This window comes from Crocodylus siamensis, chromosome 1, assembly GCF_052110815.1.
Source record: "Crocodylus siamensis isolate JL-2025a chromosome 1, ASM5211081v1, whole genome shotgun sequence".
NCBI lineage: Eukaryota > Metazoa > Chordata > Crocodylia > Crocodylidae > Crocodylus > Crocodylus siamensis.
In genome coordinates this window covers 15,382,666-15,402,732 of record NC_143395.1, presented here as the reverse complement: position 1 = coordinate 15,402,732, position 20,067 = coordinate 15,382,666, and the positions used below count along the sequence as shown (strand labels likewise).

At 44.8% G+C, this 20,067-nt stretch overlaps 1 protein-coding gene across 2 annotated transcripts in view; it reads right to left on the bottom strand.

The window, feature by feature from the left end:
* Window positions 1-4,513: 4,513 nt before the first annotated feature.
* The window catches only part of SDC1 (syndecan 1), a 29,518-nt gene continuing 13,964 nt past the window's right edge, over window positions 4,514-20,067 (bottom strand). For both annotated transcript variants that reach the window (XM_090031708.1, XM_090031711.1), the window contains exons 2-5: window positions 10,393-10,471; window positions 9,153-9,658; window positions 8,768-8,897; window positions 4,514-6,947 (exon numbers count right to left, since the gene is read on the bottom strand). In XM_090031708.1, coding sequence (XP_089887834.1) covers window positions 6,781-6,947; window positions 8,768-8,897; window positions 9,153-9,658; window positions 10,393-10,471 — 882 coding nt within the window. In that variant the 3' untranslated portion in view covers window positions 4,514-6,780. The remainder of the gene's footprint in view (window positions 6,948-8,767; window positions 8,898-9,152; window positions 9,659-10,392; window positions 10,472-20,067) is intronic.

Here is a 20,067-nt window from a genome sequence, read left to right as displayed (position 1 = left end):
TCCTTTTTATAAGCAGCTGCCATCAAATATTAACAGCAAGATTTCAAAAGTAAGAGCAGGCTTGACTAAAGTCTCCACCAGCTGTACGCAAATTGATGTTTTCTCCAGTGCAGTAATAATGATAATAAAAATCCCTTACACATTCAGAAGTCCAGAAAAGAATAATTAAGGTCACACAAGTGATCTTATCTCTCGCTCGCTCGCCCCTCTGGTATCACTCTTGTGAACAATTGCAAATTCCAAAGAAACCTTAATCATCTCTTCTACACCATTAGGAGATTAACATTCATGTACCGTCCTCTTTGGCCACTCATGAAGTGAATGTTTATGGCAACCAGATAAGATTAGCTCAGACTTTCTTACTGCCACCAAGGCGGCTTTTCCTGTGCTCAAATCCTGTGGTGACGAGGTCATAAACGGTTAGATCGGGTGTGACTTTAGCTGTGCTTTTGCAAACTGTATTAATATGTATATTATAATATAAATAAATACACGTATTTGTAATGTACGACCTCAGATTGGAATTTCTAGGCTTTGCAAAGTTGATAGCTGTTTTCAGGAAATCACAACATTGTCACAAGATGTTTCTTGACTGAAATTCCTTCAGCCTGAATTCCAAGTTCAAGTCATTGTTTTGCGCGTGTTTTTATAGCTTTCCAAATGTTGTGCGAACTGCTCAGTGGCAGGAATCCCTGCAAGACTTGTAATGCTGCAAGCACTAGTACTGGGTAAGCGGGTTGGACCTCATCTTTCCAGAATGACTTCCGCAGGTGACTTAATCTTTCCTATTCTCTGTATCAAGCTCCTGGGACGCATCTACACTTGGGTGACTGGTTCCACCTTAGTCAGGGCGGGCACATGATCCCCCCAGCAACCACTCAGGAATTGGGGGGGTTCTCCTGCGGCCAATCTCGCCAACCAGGGGTGGGGTCCCCCCACAGCTGTTCTTACCGACCGGGGAAAGGTCCCCCTGTGGCCAATTGCAAAACAGACGATTGCTGAGGGCAAATATGAGATGGCTGATCACTGCAGCCAGTCACTGCAGCTGCTTCCAGAAGTGGCTGAGGCCACTTCCGGGAGCTCAATGGCACGCCACTCCCTGGCTGGTGCTTGCAAGGGTGCACCAGTGCTTCTGCCTGACCCCCCTGCCCATCACCTAAGCAGCAAGCATGGTGGGTCAGGGGGTGCACATGCACCCCATGCACCTCCTACATGTCACCACTGCATCTACATATGCATAATCATGTGGTGCAATATGCACTGGACTTTTTTGCTCCCAGGCACACATATAAACATGTGCCTATGAGCACAGCATGTTGAGGTAGGTTGGAGCAGCCCTGGCCAGCAGTGGGTCAGGGTGTCCCCAAGGCTGCTCCAACCCAGTGCAATGTGCTGCAAGGGGGGGTGGCTGGGACATGAGGGGCTAACTGGACTGGCCCTCTCGCCAAAGCACCCTCATGCCCTACTGCCAAGTTTATTACTTTACTTCAGCCTGATAATCCTGCATGTGTAGACACCAAGACATTTACTGCAGAGCTAAGTAGACAACTGTAGTAAATATCTCGTGTAGATGCACCCCACATCTCGCATGTAACTTTCTTTCCATTCCTTCAAAGATGAAAAATCTACCTGTAGCCCATTGTTCTCAGTATAATGTTTCCCTACCATGGCTATATGCACCTGGGCTATTGTGCAAAGTAATTGATGTAGGTATACACCACACCTGCACACTGAGCAAAGCCTTCAGTAAGCTAATGTGTGTATTATACAGAATTCACATGCACATGCTATAGGGTGGTGTATATGTCTTTAAGTACCAAGTCATCTCTGGTTTTGTGTTTATACTTCAAATATTTAGTTGATTGCTACTTGACATCACTGTACCTCTAACACACTAATTACTTAAACTTTACAGCATGCTTTTGAAGTAAAACGGATATAATGAACAACCTACTTTTTGGTTAAAGAAAATGATTCCTCTTACTTATTTACGGTTCTGGTTTGTCTTAACATATGTAAATGCATATGTGGGTATGCCCAAATTCAGGTTGTGGCCTGCATGTGTTATCATGGTTCATGCATCTGCTCACTTAATGTACTAGCTTACTGACTTTTTGAGAATGTCTTCCAACAAGAGGTCACTGCTGTTCTCATGTTAAAGCAAAAAAGAGGAGAAATGGAACCATTAAAGAGGGCAGAACAAACAAAAATGAGAACAATTAGAATCATAGAAAATGAGGGTTGGAAGGGACCTCAGGAGGTCACATCTAGTCCAGCCCCCTGATCAAAGCAGGACCACCCCCAGCTAGATCATCCCAATCAAGGCTTTGTCTAGCCAGGTCTTGAAAACCTCCAAGGATGGAGAGTCCACAACCTTTCTGGGTAACCTATTCCAGTGTTTTACAACCCTCCTAGTGAGAAAGTTTTTCCTAATATCTAACCCAAACTTCTCTTGCCGCAACTTGAGCCCATTGCTCCTTATTCTGTCATCTGCCACCTCTGAGACCAGTCCAGCTCCATCCTCTTTCAAAGCACCCTTCTGGTAACTGAAGGCTGCTATTAAATACACTCAGTCTTCTCTTCTCTGGACTAAATAAACCCAGTACTCTCAGCCTCTCCTCAGAAGTTGCGTTTCTCAACCCCCTGGATATCTCTCTGAGGTCTAGTCTGATAAGGGATAGTGGGCCAAAACTGCCTTCAGCTCTCAGTGTAAGCTTTTTGAGACCTTCCCTCTTCCTTTAAATGAGATATTTTGTGGGTGGCAGACAGGACAGGAGAAGTGGGACATTTCTCTCAAAATGGATTTCGACCCAGGGTGCGATTAGCCCCTCTCCCAAATCTTCTAGTCAAGTCTGGTTTAAGACAGACAGGCAGACTCAAGTTATTCAGGAGCCAAGCAAAGTTAGTGTAATAGGTGATAGTGAGCATACTGTATTCTTTATATTTGTAGGGGTAACATTTTCCAATTTGGCCTTCTCAGCATTAAATGGTAATCTTAGCACCCTCACACAAGAGGCTGAAGTACACCTCTTCTATATGGATAATTGTCTCTCATTAATTCTTCCTCCAAAAAGGAGGAACTATACAATTTGTTGAGCTAAGCTACCTAATCTGGCCTGAGTTTTGAGAGCACTTTGAACTGATCCTGCTGACATGCGACTCCATTTTGTACCCTCTCGAAATCTGTCCATCTTCCGCCAAAGAACAAGATCAGATTTCCATGCTCTCTAGACCCATGAAGACCAGCCAAACATCAGTCCCAGAACTAGAAAGACAGTTATATAGGGTCCTTTCTAACCAAGGCTCCTCTAACTTTTCCCCCAGTTGAGCCATGCCCAGAGTTTACACTATGTTGCTAGATACTAAGGGCAAATTCTACTCCCCTTCCTGAAAGAGTTATCAAACACCTTTACTTGGCCCTACAAGTCTTTTCGAGCAACTTTCTTAAACTTGAATGCAGGCCAAGAGCTGAAGAGAACCTAGAGAGTAAAAGATAATTAATTCATCCTGTAGACTTGCCATAAAAGCAGTGCTGTACTCAAAGGTTAGCTTATGCATAGCTCTATTTCAGGCAAAAGAGAATTAAAGATGTGTGCTTTCCTCTTGGAGGCGGTTCCTTTTACCAGGTTGCACAAGAAAAGCAGCTTCTCAGAACAGGTCCTTGCACGTTCTGCCTATGTGCCAGTTGCATGTGGTTGGTTTTTCCATTTAGTCCAATATCCATTCTTGGGCACAGGAGCCTCCACGTCCTACAGTAGGGCATGCCTGTAGTCCAAAAATCCTTTCTTGGCATGTGTCTAGTCTAGCCGCTTCCTTCCTTCATTCCTCAGTGCTTGAAACTGAATGAGCACCTTTGTGAAAGGAAAAGCGTTGGTGGTAGATTGCTTAGTCAAAAGGTACAGATCTACCCTGCCTTCTAGAAGATTTAGAAAACACAGCCCTCACCTCCACTTGAGACACTATGCACTCCCCCCCAAGCCTTACCTGTGAAATACCCTTGTGTTAGAGTCTCACTCACCTGTAGGCCCCCTTCTGCGCATTTGGGAATCTGTCCGAGAGAAAGCAAGCACTCCCCCCCGGGATGGCACTTCAGCAACTTAAGCAGCTATGATACCAGGGCCTCAGGCAACAGGGGTGCAGATAGCCTTGAGGTGGGGACCAAGGCTAAGTTCTTACCCAGTACTGCCCTTAAAACCCATCCAGAAGCTACAGCTGGTGCAGCAGCCCATGTTCTGACAAAAGGTTAACTGCAGTGGCTTCCAATAACTTTCTGGGCTCAATTCAAGATGCTGGTTTTGACCTCCAAGGCCCTAAATACCCAAGGGACTGCCTTTATACCCTATCATGATCCCCCAGTTCAGCTGGGCAGCCTCCTGCAAATACCATCAGCAGGCCAAGTCCACTTGTCAAAAAAAAAAAAAAAAAAAAAAAAAAATGCATAGGAGGTCATTCTTGGCTCCCTCCTGCAAGGTCCACCAGTGCCCATGTAGGTGACAAAGGGAACAACAACAAGTTACTTTTCAAAATGCCATTTATTGCATGTGTATTTTTACACAGTGTACAGATAACCAACTGAAGTATCTTCTATTAAAATTCATTTGCACCACTTAAATAACGAAGAATAGCTAGAATTAGGGAAACCAAGCATGGCAATTTAAAGCTACCAAAATATACAAAGTTTTTTTTATTCCCCCTACAAAGTGGTGATGTACAACTGAAGTTTTTAGATTCCTGTGGCTTGCAAGCATCTCTCTCATAAAGAGAAAAACAAAAACCCAAAAAACAAAAACAAACAAAACACAAAAACAAAAAAACCAAGAAAGCCTGCTATCAAAACAGAATTTCTGCATTCCTATACAAAGCAAAGAGTTACAGCTGCAATTAACACCATCCAGTTGTTGCATTCACTTATAAAAAAAGTCAGTGTAAAAAAAAAACAAAGGCAGTAATTAATATTCCAAATTTTATTTTCTTAGACAATTAAGAGCAAACTGCTAAACAGGCAATTAATTAGTGCATAAATAAGTTTGGAATCAAACAAGTACTTTCTTGGTTTGGTTGAGAAAAATTGAAAAAAGGCACCAGTTTTAGGCAAGTAGTAACTCAGGAATATTTTCTACTTCATTTAAGTTAAAATAATTCTTTTCCCCCCCTTGCATGTGCCAACTGTTGCCAATATTCTCCAATCACTTCCCCGGCACTATAAATATTTACATCCTAATTGTAAACATTCATCTCTTCCCTCTACCTTCACTGAGAGCAGGAAAGAACCTTATCAGCTTGGAACATAATACAAAGTCCAGATGGCAAAGCAAAAGGCAAAGATTATGCAGTATTTTAGGAAGTCAAACATTTCTTCAGCATTTATGGTTTAAACCAAGATCACTCAATTCCATTTCATGGACAAGTGTAGTTAAATGCATCCATCTATTTAGATTGTCATGACACTTCAGTGTGAAGTTCTATTGTATATTAAAACCCACTGATTTCAGGCAAAACTTTGAAACAAGCTACTTCCCTTTACATCTTTTCTACTCAAAGCAACAAGAGCTGCTCGGCTTGGAAGATTAGCCAGGTGATACTGTAAAGATGAAGGCACGCGCTTATCCAGTAACATCCTTGTACATAAGGATATTGACCTGAAGACAAATTTCCTTAAGCTGCAACAGCTGACATGTCTACAAACCGGCTGTGTTCATTGAGCTTGTGCCAGCTTAAATACATAATATGCTTCCATGTTCCCTGGTCCTTGGGGATAGTGTCCCAAGACACTTGGTCTGCCCTGGTTTTCGTACCATTCATGCTATGAACAAATGCAGTAGGTATCAGGTATACTCGTGGCAGATTTAGTTGCAGTGGTCACTTATGTTCTAACAGCACACAGAGGTAGAGGCTAGAATATGGGATCAGAGTATCACATAGTGGTGCGGGATACAACAGGATCAACCCCAAGACTAGAAGGGAAGTTTGGCATCTAAAGAATGGTGGGATTAGACCATCTAATCCCAAGGAGTCATTTCTTGGTTTTAAAAATCAGCCCGGAAGGATTAAGTAGGATAAGGAAGCTCTGTTTCAGTGTAGAGCATGCAGTTTTGTCTAGTTAAACCCTCAATAAAAAGTACCAGTACGTGTACCGACTTAAGGAACTTGGGGAAACTGTTAAAACGGTCTTTTCAGAAAAGTATAAATTAGACTCCTTAATTCAGTGGCAGTCAAATAAGCCTGCCCTGTCCTTTCACTCCTCCTCTTAACCAGTAGTCATCTTCTGTTTGGTGTCTTATGGCCATTAAGTGCTATACATTTTGGCAGCTAGAAAGGAGTCAAAAAACTGGAAGGTACCAACCTTTCCTGCCAAATGCAGGCAATCATACTAGATACAGAGTTTTGTCAGTTAAAACATGGAAAGAAACTCTCTGTACCAGAAATCAAGCTTCGTTAGCTGTTTAGTCCTGCCATTTTTTTAACCGTCAAACAGTTTATATACATGCAGTTCTCCCTCATCTCTTTTCACCCAGCAGTCTTTAGCTAAACCAAAGCAAGTTTAGGAGCTTTGCAGTCCTACTTTAAAAAGATCTTTGTGCAAGAAAGCAGGATGAGATCAGCGAATCCAGATCTATTTTGTAGTTTGAATTTCCAATGGCAAGGTAGCAGGAGTTGCACCCAATGGTCATATGGCTTGAGTTTAATGCAGAAAACCAGGAGGAGGTCCATGTGCAGGGACAGAAGAGCCCAAGGGAAAAAAAAAAAAAAAGGCAAATTAAATGTCCTGAATATCAGTGTTTACGCATAGAATTCTTCTTGTTTGTGTGGTTTTTGGTATCCTCCATTTGACTGCTTTGGTTCATCCAAGGAATAGCTTCCTTCGTCTTTCTTTTTCATTCTGTACAGCATAAACCCAACTAGGAATACTGCAAATAGCAGGCCTACTAATCCTCCAGCAATGACACCTGCAGGGAAGGAGAGAGAAAAAAAACAAACAAACCAAAAACACAAAAACTGTATTTAATGCCATGCTCAATACTGACATCCCATCTGCTATGCCAAAATTTCAGGGTTAAAAACTAGTATTGCATAAAGCAGTCACGGTTAGATGCGCCTCACCCCCCAGTATACTTTAGGCACAGATCAGACCAGTTCATGCAGTGCACAAAGTAAAATGCCTTCTTTCTAGAGCTTGTCTCGTTCTCCCCTGCCCCCCCCCTCCTCCCCAAAGAATGACACTTTTCCTGAAGTGGTGGGGCAAGTGACAGCTGCATTAATTGCTGCAGTTCCAAGAGTTTGAAGATCGCAGTTCTCAGGTTTGAAGATTGATGGGGGGGGGGGAAAATCACCATTGGTGACTCATGTATGGCCTACTTGTCTAGGTGAGCCACACCCAGAGTTGCAAAAGCTGTTTGAAAGTGTTTGGCAGAGAATTTTGACCTTTAACACCTGGCTGTGAAGTCACAGCAGTGCTCTAGAGCACAGGTGGGCAAAATACAGCCCACAAGGCCATTCTATCTGGCCCACGGTGCCCCTAAAAAAAAAAAATTTAGAAAAATTAAAAATTTCTGTCCTTTCCTTTCTGGCCTGGGGTTGTGTGGCTGCCTTGAGCTGGAACTGCAGGTAAGAGGAGCAGGGGGGCAGGGGACCAGCTGGTGCTGAGTGTGGGGAAAAGCAGCCCCTTCCCTGCCCTATGGCTAGCACCCCACATGGCAGTCGCTTGCAGGCTGCACAGGGCTGTCCCAAGCAGGCACAGGCAGCCCCACACAGGCTGGTGGCCACGGGGCAGGGGAGGGGTTGCGCCCCCCACCTCCGCCACACTGATCAGCAGCTTGTAAGCGAGTCTGGGCCCTGTGCTGGCTCTGGGCTCGCCTGTTGGGCCCCCCCGCCCCGCTTGCCACACTGGGCAGCATTTGTTGCTGCTGCCTGCCCGGAGCTTGCGCCGCAGTAGGCTGCCACTGCCGCCTCTGGGCTGCCCCGCGGGTGAGGTCTGGGCAGGTAGCAGCAGCAAACACTACCCAGTGCACCAAGCGGGGGGCTGCAGCTGCTAAAAATCACCATGCACAGCCCTGACCAGCAAGGCCTAGAGCCAGCATGGGGCCCAGGCTGGCTGCAGAGGTGGCTTACAAGCTGGTGCTGAGTGTGGGGCGAAGGGGAAGGGAAGTAGCGCCTCGCCTGCCCTGTGGCCAGTGCCCTGTGCTACAGCCACTCGCAGCCAGCTATGAGGCTGCCTGTGCCTGCTCAGAACAGCCCTGCGCACGATGCGAGTGGCTGCAGCGTGGGCCATGAGGTGGGTTAGAGACCGTTTTTCCCCGTGCTCCATACCAACTTGTTACTTACTGCTGAGCAGGGGGTTGGGGCTGTGTGCTGCCCCCTGCCTGTACCATAGGGCTGGGGGGACACTGGGAGTGAAGAGGTGGCAGGAGTACAGAGCTAAGAGCTGGGCCAGCTCCCCCCTCTCCCTGCTGGTGCAGCCCAGCCCAACCCCACAGACCCCTGCCAGCCTTCACCCCCTCTGGGCCCCACTGGTGCTGGCCCTGGGACATTGGTCCCAAGATGGTGACGAGGAGGCGGGGCACCTGTCAAGGGGCAGGGCAACCCATGCAGCCCTTAACCGCTTGCCACAACTTGGTAAGCGGCCCTCCGCCCGAATAACTCTAGAGCAGCGGCAGGCAGAGTTCAAGCATGTTTTACACTTTGAAGCAGAAGCTCAGAATCCAAATCGATCACGCTGCTACTAAACCAGGCGAACTGAAGCCCTCTAGTCTAGAGTATTTTTAAATACCTCCTAGGACTTCTTTCCGGTCCATTATTCCCAAGGCTCCTGCAGCTTTATTATTCATTTCAGAGTCAACATCGGTATTCCTGTCAGAGTCTACTGGTTTTTCATCATTCCTAGAGATGAAGAAGTCTCCCTGTTGAAAAATGCAACCCAGGTTAGTAATGCTTCAGATCTTTAACAGCTACTGAAGGGTCATTGCTTTACCTAGTTGTGCTAAAATTGTACTTTTAAATGCAATTTAAAAATTCATACACAATTGTTTTCCCCATCACTACACATACAATGTGCAATTCACTTTCTTTGGAGAGAAACTGAGAAGTTAGTGGAACCTGATCACTTTGGCATTAGAAGTTACAGGGAAGATATACATTTCAATATACATTCTTACCACGTCTCCAGAGCCATCCTCAGAAGTCACAATCTCTCCATCTTCATGTGCTGGACCGCTAGTCCCAAGGGTAGTGGCTGTGTGGAGAGCAGCTGTAGTGACATCTTCCTTGCTAGCAGGGTTAAAGTTGGGATCGTGCTCTTCTGTAGCAAAATCAACCACATCAAGACTATGGATGGCAGGTTCCACGGCATCAGCTGTACTTGAGACTTGCGAGGTAGTTACTTTGACAGTGGGACTAGGAGTAGCAGGATTTGTAGTTATCACTTCCTCCCATGCACCTGCACTGAAGGTGACCAGTTCATGTGTTATTTCATCCTGAACATCTACTTCTGGCTCATCTGTCACCACATCACTGCTGGAGGATGGAGCTACTACTTCCTCGTCAGCTGGGCTTCCCGTCTCATGGAGATAGTGAACAGTTGTGTGAAGTTTGTCATCATCTATGGATGAATTTGTAGATCCTACTGAAATAACTGTCGTCTCGCTCTGTGGAGGCAATGGACCTAAGCAAACATTAGAATTTTTGTTTAATGGAGGTAGAGACCATTTGCTTCAGTAAGCTACTAGCCTACACATTTCTTTTAAAAGGGAAAAAAAAAAAAAAAAGTGTTACTGTAAGGATTGAATTAAACCTAAAAGCAGTTAGCTTCTCACCTTCATCCCTACCCCACCCAATCTGAAGTCACTCAGAATATGGCAGCACTCACAAAGCGCTATACTCAGAGAACAAGGGGACTTTGTAAAGAAAAACCCACCTGCTGAAACGCAAGTTCACAAGTATTCAATTTACTCTTCGTTGGAGCATCAAGAGTGGTCCTCTACTCCTACCCCACTGTGTAGTTCTATGCAGCAGCTTTAATACTAGTTGGCAGACAGAGATCCGCTCCAGATCACCTACCTCCCCTAACCCAGCTCAGCTACCTTATTTACGTGAATCACGCACAGGTGCTTAGTTACTGCACATCCAAGACACGCAGCTCTGGCATTAGAGTTTCTGCAGTACTGCTTGGTGGGAAGCTCACTTTAGCTCTCACCTTTCTGCTTTTCCTCATGAAATAGCATGAGCCATGACAATTAAGAGTACGGGGGTGGGGGAAAGGGAGGGGAGGATGGAAAGAAACAAACCCCTTGCAGATGTCCTTATAGTAAGCAGAGGGCAAGGAACAAGTCTCAAAGATCTACAGAGAAAGCGAGGTCTTGGAATATAGGACAACTCAGCAGTAAGAAATGCACTTACCAGCACCTGAGCCAGAGAAAGCGTCATCATCTCCAGATGAGTCCAAGTCTTCAGGAGGAAGGTTCAGATTTGTAGTTTGCTTTAGAGAGAAAGACAGACCGTGTAAGTCTTCCTGAAGACTTTCTGCTTAGTGCACTGCTTTTAAGACTCCCAGCCAAACAGACTCTATGCAGGGAATCCAAGTCTATTATTAACTCTGCCCAAGATTAGCAAATATAGAAATCCCGCTTCTCCTCACTATTTGGACAACAACAGATAGCTTCTCTACGGCAACCCTGTGCTGCATCCTCCCATAGGATGTGCTTGCTTCTTTAGACCATTTTACCTAGTGGGATAAAGCTCCAGCTCTACTCTGCCCTTTTCTTTTCTTTAAAAAACAAAAACAAAAACAAAAACTGGTATTCTGATGTTTGCGAAGCCCACATCCCTTCCTTGTTACCAGCCTCAAGCATCACCAAGTTAAAGATTTAAAGTTTGCATGCATTTAAGATTAGTACTCAAAGGCCAGGCCTCATGGCTGCAGAGAAGCCCAAGAATGGAAACACAGCATTCTTGCTTAGACCCCGGCCTTTAGGGCATCACAGACAATGGCAGACAATTAAAAAGGGAAAACCCAACAACTGCTATCTGAAGCTTTAATGCTGCTAGGGAAAAAAATTGGTCATTTAAAACACAGTTGAAATAGACAGGTGACCAAACAGCAGGAAACTTCTGGCTTTGTCCTATTAAACCAGGGGTAGGCAAAAAAATGCAGCCCACAGGCTGGATGCGGCCCACCAGGCCATTCAGTCCAGCCCATGGGCCCCCCCCCAGATTCAGAAAATTAATAGTTTATCTGCTGCTGGCTGCCTATCATGCAGCCCTCGATGGCTTCCCAAACTCAGTAAGTGGCCCTCCACCTGAAATAATTGCCCACCCCTGTATTAAACCCTCTTGAAGTCCTAAAACAAAGTCTTCCAAAATCAAAAGGTAAGCCTCCATGTCATTAGGTGGTCTGTATCTTTAGAAGATGGGCATGTGCAGCTTGTTCTAGCAAGACCATTTCATGCATTTTAAGGACCGAAGCCTATCCCAGAAGAAGTCTTGAGGTATAGCAGTCGTTTCCTGATGGCAGTCTGAACATCTTCTTCTGGAATCACAAGCCAGTTTAGGTTTGAGTCTTAAGTCTCCTCCGCTTGGGGCAGATGGAGATGGTTAACACTAGAAGTCTAGTATTTATTTTATGGTTCTCTCACATTTTGCTGTGGGTCTTTGAAGCACAAGATACAATAAGTCAGACTCTTCCTTATTCAGGAGGAACATATCCTCCAAATTAAAAGAATTAAGTTCGCTCAGGCAGCAACTCTGCACATTTCAAGGAAGGGGGTTTTTTTTGTTTGTTTGTTGTGATTTTTTTTGGGGGGCGGGAGGAGTGGAAAACCCAACCTCAGGTTCAGTTAGGCTGCAAGACCTAGTACAGCAGTTTAAAAAAAAAAAAGCTTGTGGACCATATTAGACCATCTTGTATAGGCTGCTATCCCATGCTAACAAAGAAAGGATGTTTACGAGCTGGGTGTCACTCAGCCCCAGCCTAAAAGACAGCAGAGAGCCTATAACAGTGTATAGGGAACTACCAGTGCCTATGCGGCAGCATTTTCATCACCTTTAAAACTTTCCTTAATAAACTGTCCCAAATAGGAAAAGGCAACGTAGGTTAAGTTTTTACAGGGCTGTACAGCTTGCTGGGCCTACTGCGAGGGAAAAGGCATGCTCTTGGAAAGAACAAAGTGTTCCCCCTTACATAGCTGCACTCCCAGAACGGGAGCAGTCTGTTGGGGCCCAGGAACTTGGCTTTGGCAATAGCTGAATTAGTGAGTTTACCAGATAGTATTACCTATTTACAAGGAAAGCTTCCTTCAAGCAAGGGAGCCAGGCAGGCAGAGCTCAGAGCAGCTCTTCCCCAGTAATCACGGGATCCGAGGACTGCCTCAACACACACCGAGTAAGTTTATACATCTGCAAAAGTCCTGTAAGTTTGTGCTTCCACTACTGCTGGGAAATAACTTGTAATCAAGTTCCAGTGATGCTCCAATAAAATTTAGCTGCGTACCAAGCTATTCATGGTCCAAAAAGCCTAGGATCCAACTTTACTTTAAAAAACACCCGCAAGATCAGGAAGAGTGAAAAAAAGACTGGAAGTGTGTTTACTGCATGAAGACAGTTGGCCCAAACTGAAGTGGTCAAGAGGCATGTTAGATAGGAGCTGGTCTAGCTCCCTCCCCCTTTTTTTGGAAGCACACCTGGCTGACCAGAATTTGACCTGGCAAGACCAGATGTTTAGTTCATGACCCAAAAGCTTGATCGTCTCCGGTTATAGAAAACAAACAAAAAATGGAGTCAAATCAGCCAGTCTCTACTGTGATGAAGCAGTGAGTTTTGTAGCCCAACGGCCATGGAAACCACCACCACCACCACCACCACCACCACCACCACCGCCGCAAGGAAACAGCCCTGGATTGTTCTCCTTAATGCTGCTTAGTTATTGGGACAGTATCTGAAGGATGGTAGGAGATCAGTTTGGCAATTTTTTGGCAACAGGTCTGGGAACGGTTGGAGCTCTTAAGCAAGTCAGGAGGAGAAAATTGGCTGATAGTCAGTTCAAGCATGCAAAGCAAGGTAGTAAAATAAAAGGTCATTTTGTAATTATGTCAGCTAGTGAAGAGGATATCCTTCTTTTTAAGAGTTTTCCCACACCACTGGCACCTCCTGGTTAAAGTCCATATCTTTTCAGTGTAGATCTTTCTAAGTATCAGAGTATTCAGACTCTTATCTCTTTAGATTGGGGGTTAAATTCATTCAACCCCATGGATCCAGAGCAAGAGGCTGTCATCTGCCTTGTGGGGTTGCTTGCAGGGCCAGAAATGTGGTGGTGGGGCAAGTGACAGCTGCCTAATTGCTGCAGGTCCCAGAGCCACAGTAGCTGCCACTCATCCCACCAGACTCCCAGCCCATGAATAGCTCCAAGGGTCAGATGACATACTTCATCAGGCCAGGTCCAGCCTGCGGGCCATCCCTTTTACACCTCAGATACAGACCAGTGTGCAGCCCAGGTTTTGCTATGGTCTACATGTACTTCAAGTGCAAGAAGAAAATGTAGGAGAGGTGAACTAAAAAGCCTATTAGAGATGAAAATCCAGGGCCTTAAAGAGCATTTTGCAAGAAGTATTGTAAACACACCAAGACCTAGCATAACCATGTCCAGAAGTGACAGGCTGAACAACTGTTATCTGAAGAGGAAAGGATGAGGGTCTAGTCCAATGGTCTACAGCAGAGGCTCCCAAACTGTGGTACGTGTACCCCTGGGGGTATGCAAGACACCTCGGGGGGGGGGGGGTACACAAGAAATTGTGTAGTGGCAGATTTAATTTTAATTATAATAATTGGTATTTAAGGGGTTAAAATTTAAAGCTGGTAGGAGTGGTAGGAGTATGCGGGCAGCTAGTAAATCTGAAAGGATGTATGCAATAAAAAACGAGTTTAAGAACCTGTGGTCGACAGATGTGCAAGATTCACCATTTCGAAACCATCCCAGATCCACGCCAGCCTCCCCTCACACTCGCCAACAAGAGCAGTTCCACAGTCCCACGGCTGTCACACGGAGTTGTCCCCCCCCAGATTTCAGATTAAATTGCTTTTGCTATACTTTTGAAACCTACTGCCCTCCTATCCTGCCTCCTGTGGCAAGGGAGAGAGTTCTTTCTCCATCAACTTGTCAGAGAAGTTGCCAACTACATTAAAAACTGCCATCACATGCTCTCAATCTGCAGAAGAAAGTTTATTCCTTCAACCTTTCCTCACATGGCTTGCAGTCCCACTGCAGCTTACTCCCGGATCCTCCAGTTTCTCTACGTTCTCTTCAGCGTGTAGGGACTAGATGAAATTAGACACAGGACTCTACAAGAGTCTTAATTACCGTTAAGGTAGAGTGGTGCTGTTGCATCCTGTGTCTGCAGCAAAACACTTCTGTTAATGCAACCCAGAGTCAGTGCAGTTTTGGGGCACTCCACCAACAACGAGATAACAAGTCCATGATCCATGATACCTACCCCCCGCCAAGCCCCACATCCACATCCCTTATTGTGCCAATATTTGTGCATTTGGGTCGAGTTCTCTTCCCTAGGTCTCAGCCAGGCACTGATCCATCAATATGCTCCCTCTTGTCTCTTGATATCCCATTATGCATCCACCTGAAAACATAGTTATTAGTCTACGCTTCTCCGGCCACATACTTTACTGCAGTCCTAGCCTACATTGATGTCCAGTACATTCGCCTCATCCACAAAGCCAGTTCGCTTCTCAGGACCAAATGTCTTATTAGCTGTTAGTGACTTCTCAGACCCTTTATCCTCCACCTAACGACTATAATCAATTTGCTCTAGTAAGTTCTTGGGCATAGAAGCCCAGACTGGTCTACAATTCACCAGGCCTGTTCTTCTATGTATTCACTTTAAACATGAGCATGACCTTCACTTTTTTCCAGTACACCACCCCTCCTCCATGACTTTGCCGATCGCTGCCAATGACTCCAAGATAGCTCTTCTAATACCGTCAGTGTGTTGGGATGCAGTCAATCAACACCCCCCTCTCCCCAAAGACTTGAATTAGTTTTGAAAAGTTGTCAAACATTCTGGGTCAGTCTTCACTTATCCTGAACTGTGGCCTTCCCCCTTGTTTGTCAGTACTGCTAGTCATCTGGGTCAACGTTTTGCAGTGGAGAAAATAAATTGGGCATTAAGCAACTCTACCTTCTTTACATCTCACCTTCCCCACTGAAGGGAGAAAACTAGGCCTCAGTGTCTCTTTCCATCTACCATTTTCCAAGCCTCCAGTTAAAAACAGCTTGCTAGGTATAACTTGTTTTTCTACCTTTGCCTACATGTTTGTGTTATTGTCCTGTACACTTCCCCGGGTGACAAAGGGAATGACAGCAGGCTGTCTCCTGATTTTCAGATAGCCAAAGAGCTCCTGTTTACCCACATCCTTCTCATGCAATTCCTCTCATCTTTCTTCTGCATTGAAATACTCGACCGTCCAGTACAAGGTCTTTCCAGGGCTCTTGGAGTCTGAATTCCTCTGTCCCTGCAACCCAATTCCGAATGGACTGTGAGAGAAGAGGGGGAACCCAATTTTTTTGTTTGGTTGGTTTTTTTACTATTTTCAGGACTACTTCTCCTTAGGGTCATGAATCTTCTCATTAAACAGATAAAATAAATATATATCACAGACTTTCAAAATTCAGCCCAACTAAACTTAGGGTAGTTATCCCCCTCCCTTGCTTCCTCAGCCTTCCAGAAGGAGGAGTTGTCCACATTTTAAGGTTGCCATTTCACAGTATTTACCCAAGATCCATTAACAGAGAAATTCCAATTCCCCTGCTGTTACTATCTGTCTTATCCTGATCTCTAGTTATCCCCCAAGAAAAGCCACTACTGTTTTCCTCCCCTCTCCCTACTGTCTCACTTCAAACAAAACTCCTTCTAGAGGCTGCCCGTGAATGGCAGTATCAGAGCAGAACAAGCCAGCTTGAATCCCCTGAACCAGAAAGGGAGAAGTCTCCCTCTGCTTTCAGTGGGGGAGGATGATGGGCTGCCTGCCTTCGCCATCGTTTCAGCAACCTTTATACTACCAGGATTGAAATACACTCCTTTCACCACTGCTCTCAGCTTATTGCCACCCCATAATTTTGAAGATCAGGTCCTCGGTCAAAGCCATAAAGATATCCATAGAGAAAAGGAAGGGTTGTTGCAATAATGCAAGTTCTGCCTCCTCCTATCAAGTGAAGCAGAGGTCCTGTTTCCAATGGATCCATTCACTACATGCAGCTGGATGATGAACCTCCCTCTTCACGGTGTTTTACCCAACTCTAGTTGCCCTTGTGATGGAGATGCACTAGAATAAACACTCAAGTATCCCAAAGAAGATGTTTTCCTGCCCTGCCTAGAGACAGGTGAAGGGAATCTGCTGCACAGAAGTTGCCCCGCTCATAAACAGTGGTTTCCCAGTAAAGACAGCCAAAATGCTGAGATGTGGACTTATTTCACAACAACCCAAATACATGGTACGTGCTATGAATCCTGGTTGGGTTAGCCGTGAACAGTCACTTGAGAAAAACAACCATCCCCCTGGTAAACCCTGTCCCCTCCCTCCCACAAGCCAAGTACCTATTTGCAGGCAGGTACCACTGTTCTTGGTCCCTCAGATGACAGCACACTAGTGCCTTGCTGGCAATTTGATTAATTAAATGAGAGTGGGTTTCAGGACAAGGGCCCACCTTCCCAATAAGGTGGGAGGGAAAACTACAGAAGCATAACCTGCATGCACACAATTAAGCAACTGTAAGTAGACTTTAGTACTCTACTTCTACAATATCCCACAGTCGAGATGAAAGTTTTCGTGTTTTAGTCCAGAAGAAGTTTGATGAGCTACAGCAGAAGGTCAGATTTTAGTTATTACACCCCCTCCCCTTCCCCTGCCATAGGATCTGGGTCTGGGAAAGAGACATTTTGTTCAACAACAGGACAAGGAGTGCTAATAGATGGGATATCTGCATTGACACACTCCTTGAGAAGTTACCTGCCCTTTTCAACGAGCAAGGTAGAACTGTTTATGGGATTAAGATAATGTCTGCTAATATCAAACTAACCCAGATTTTGATCAATGAGATGGATTATGATGTTCAGACAGTGAACACACCTTGTGGTCAAGGCTTTTCCATGACCTTTTACTGGAGTTACAGTTTATATCCACCAGGAAGCTTTTGATTAGTCAGAAGGATTAAAGTTACAGGACATGGGTAGTGTTACTGAGCTGTGCTGCTGTATGTGAAGGCTGAAGATTAATAATTAGCTAAAACAACACAGGGCCACCTTTCTAGTGCAACATAGTGCTTCCTGGCAGCCATGGCAAGAGTAGTCACATACCAGATATACCTGAAAGTCTCTTTCTGAAGGAGTAGTTCCTAGGCACTGCTTGCTATTCAGCAGCATCTGGTGCCAGACTCCACACAACCTAATAAGCCAGTCCCTTTGGTCCATTTGCTACTGGTTTTGACTGGGGGAAGGGGGAAGAGAAGAGAAATATGACTTTTGGGGGAGGGGCGTAAAAAGCGTGTGGACACCCAAGTACTTAAAAAAAGTAAAAAGCTGCTCTACCCATACATACTCAGTTTTTGTTGTACTGTTTGGCCTGAACCGATGTCATGCATAGCACTTTTTGGTTCCTTTCACCCAGAGACATTTCTAGCCCCTCCCTGCTAGTGTTCAGCACGACAAAGTATTGCCTCCAGTTGATGCTTGCTTGTGTTCAAACCCCACCCAAGCTTGGAAGCGACTTTATTTTCTGCCAGGAGAGACAAATGGAAGCAGCTTGTTTGATTAGCTATTGCAAAGATGGAGCAGAGCCAAAGTTTGAAAAGAAATCTCCTTCAACTAAATTAAGGATGATTTGTATCCCATTTGTATTAATCCCTGGTTAGTGATCAGTCTATTAATTTTGACAGATTGCTGCACTCTTCAGAGCAAGACCTCAAGATCCTCCATTATCTGTTGCAAATGCTGCTATGCACTTGCGTGTTCGTTTGTCCCAAGTAATAAGCCTGCCAACTGCAGCTTCCCTTTTTTTATTTGTGTGATCGTCACATCGTGATCCTACGCCCAACGTGCTACAAAACCTCTCTCGTTACCAAAGGGAGCCAATATTGTTCCTCCCGATACTCCTTGTCCTCAAAGTAGCAGAGAATGTGCAACTGACCTTCCCCAGTTTGCCCACCACGCTTTAAGTCTCCAGGGAGGATTTGACTGAAATCAAATAGATTTCAATCATGTTTTAAAAATCACAATTTGATTCACTGTCAGGGAGCCTCAATTTTTATCATTGTGTAAAAGTGCAGTTTTGTTTAATATCTGTTATTCATTTAACTTCTTGAAACTTTGCACTTCTAGAGAAAGGCAAGGGCTTGAAGGCGTGTACACAAGCCTGCAGAGACAGTAGGGCTGATGGGTGGGTAAGCACGTCTGTTCTCTCTCATCTCCATATACTGCTGTTAACAAGGATGGTTAGTCCTGAAGAAGGGTGTTTGTGCCCAAAAGTTTGCAAAGAACAATTTTTCCAACTATTTAGCTGGTGTAATAAAACATAAATCACATCTGCCCAAAAAACCTACCTAGTCTGCCTATGATCTCTGGGAGACACAAATCCACAGTCTGAGAACTGAAACTAAGCATCACAGAGATGCTTCATGGGATCTTCTAGACAGAGCACTATGTCCCACTGGGTAGAGTAGTTTTCTTTAATCTTTCAAGAATCTATAGAGGAGCCTCCAGGAACCCCAAAAGACTGGGCCCCTAATATATCCATGGCCTGTTGTGACCTATTTATAAAACTTCTAAAAAGGTTACATGAATATATAGTCTCAAATTGTATACAATTATAACTTCTAATCCCTAGCCCATTATGATATATTTGAGTTTTAATACATCTTAATAAACTTATATAAAGATGGATTTTATTTTTTTTATAGCATCTTAACAAAAAATAAAAATAAAAACGATTAAATTAAAAAAAAAAAACCAATTGATTTTTATCCACCCTGTTTTTTCTAGATACTCTATGGACTTCAACTACTTTAGTGAGTTTTAATGCGTCCTTTATCCCCTCTAACATGCTGCAGGCAACAGCTCAGTTGGAGGGCCTGGGTTTAAGACAGGGTAACAGCTTGAAGAGCTTTTTACTTTGGCATTGATACCCATGAGTGGGAGGAGAGTCTCCGACAGAGAGAAATTTTAGCTTCTGTTAAACCTTGAGAGGCTTCAATTAGTGTTTATGTGATTAACTCCGGTTCCAGCTGCTCCAACCTGCAGGAGGCCAAAAGTGGCATTGCCAGAGGCTTTAGATTAGTTATTTTTGTTACTACCCAGCAGTGTCCACCATCCAGACTCCTCCCAAAAGGGCACAAAAAGAACTGGAAGCATTAAACTGACAGCACCTGCCATCCACTTAAAGCCATGAGCCAATTTAGTATTTGGATGCCTAAAAACCAGTAAAGTTTCCTCCCCCTCTCACCCAAAAAAAAAAGAGAGAGAAAGGTTAAGTAAGGCCTATAGGAAGGAAGCAGTTGTATTTCTGAATCATGCAGTCTTGACCGCTGTATGGTTTTATGGTAACCACAAAACAGAGGAGCAGCAGCCAGATTGCTCAAATTGGTGCTCTACCATTGCTTGAGCCCCTTTTAAAAGGGCATTAAACAGATGAACACATTAGCTAGATTTCTAGAAGAGCAGCCAAATACCCAAACTAGCCACTTACACCTAGGCCAGCCAGAGACTAACATAAGCTATGTTAGCAATACAGTCATCCCAAACTGTTTTGGACGGGTTTGGGGCTTTGAGTGGAGACCACCTTTCTGGGAAGAAAGGGTCACAGATCTAGACCTGTGCTAGGGAAATGCACCAAAAGATACAGCAGCACTGGCTCCCAGCTGGGCTCCTGGGGTCTCCGAGTTTGAAGGAGGTTCCCTCCCTTCTCCCATCCCACCCCAAAGTGGTCCAGCACTGCATCTGCATTCAGATGAAGTGCTTTTTCTATATTAGCATCTGCACCACTAGCACCAGAGAACTGCCATGGTGGATAGCTGGCAGG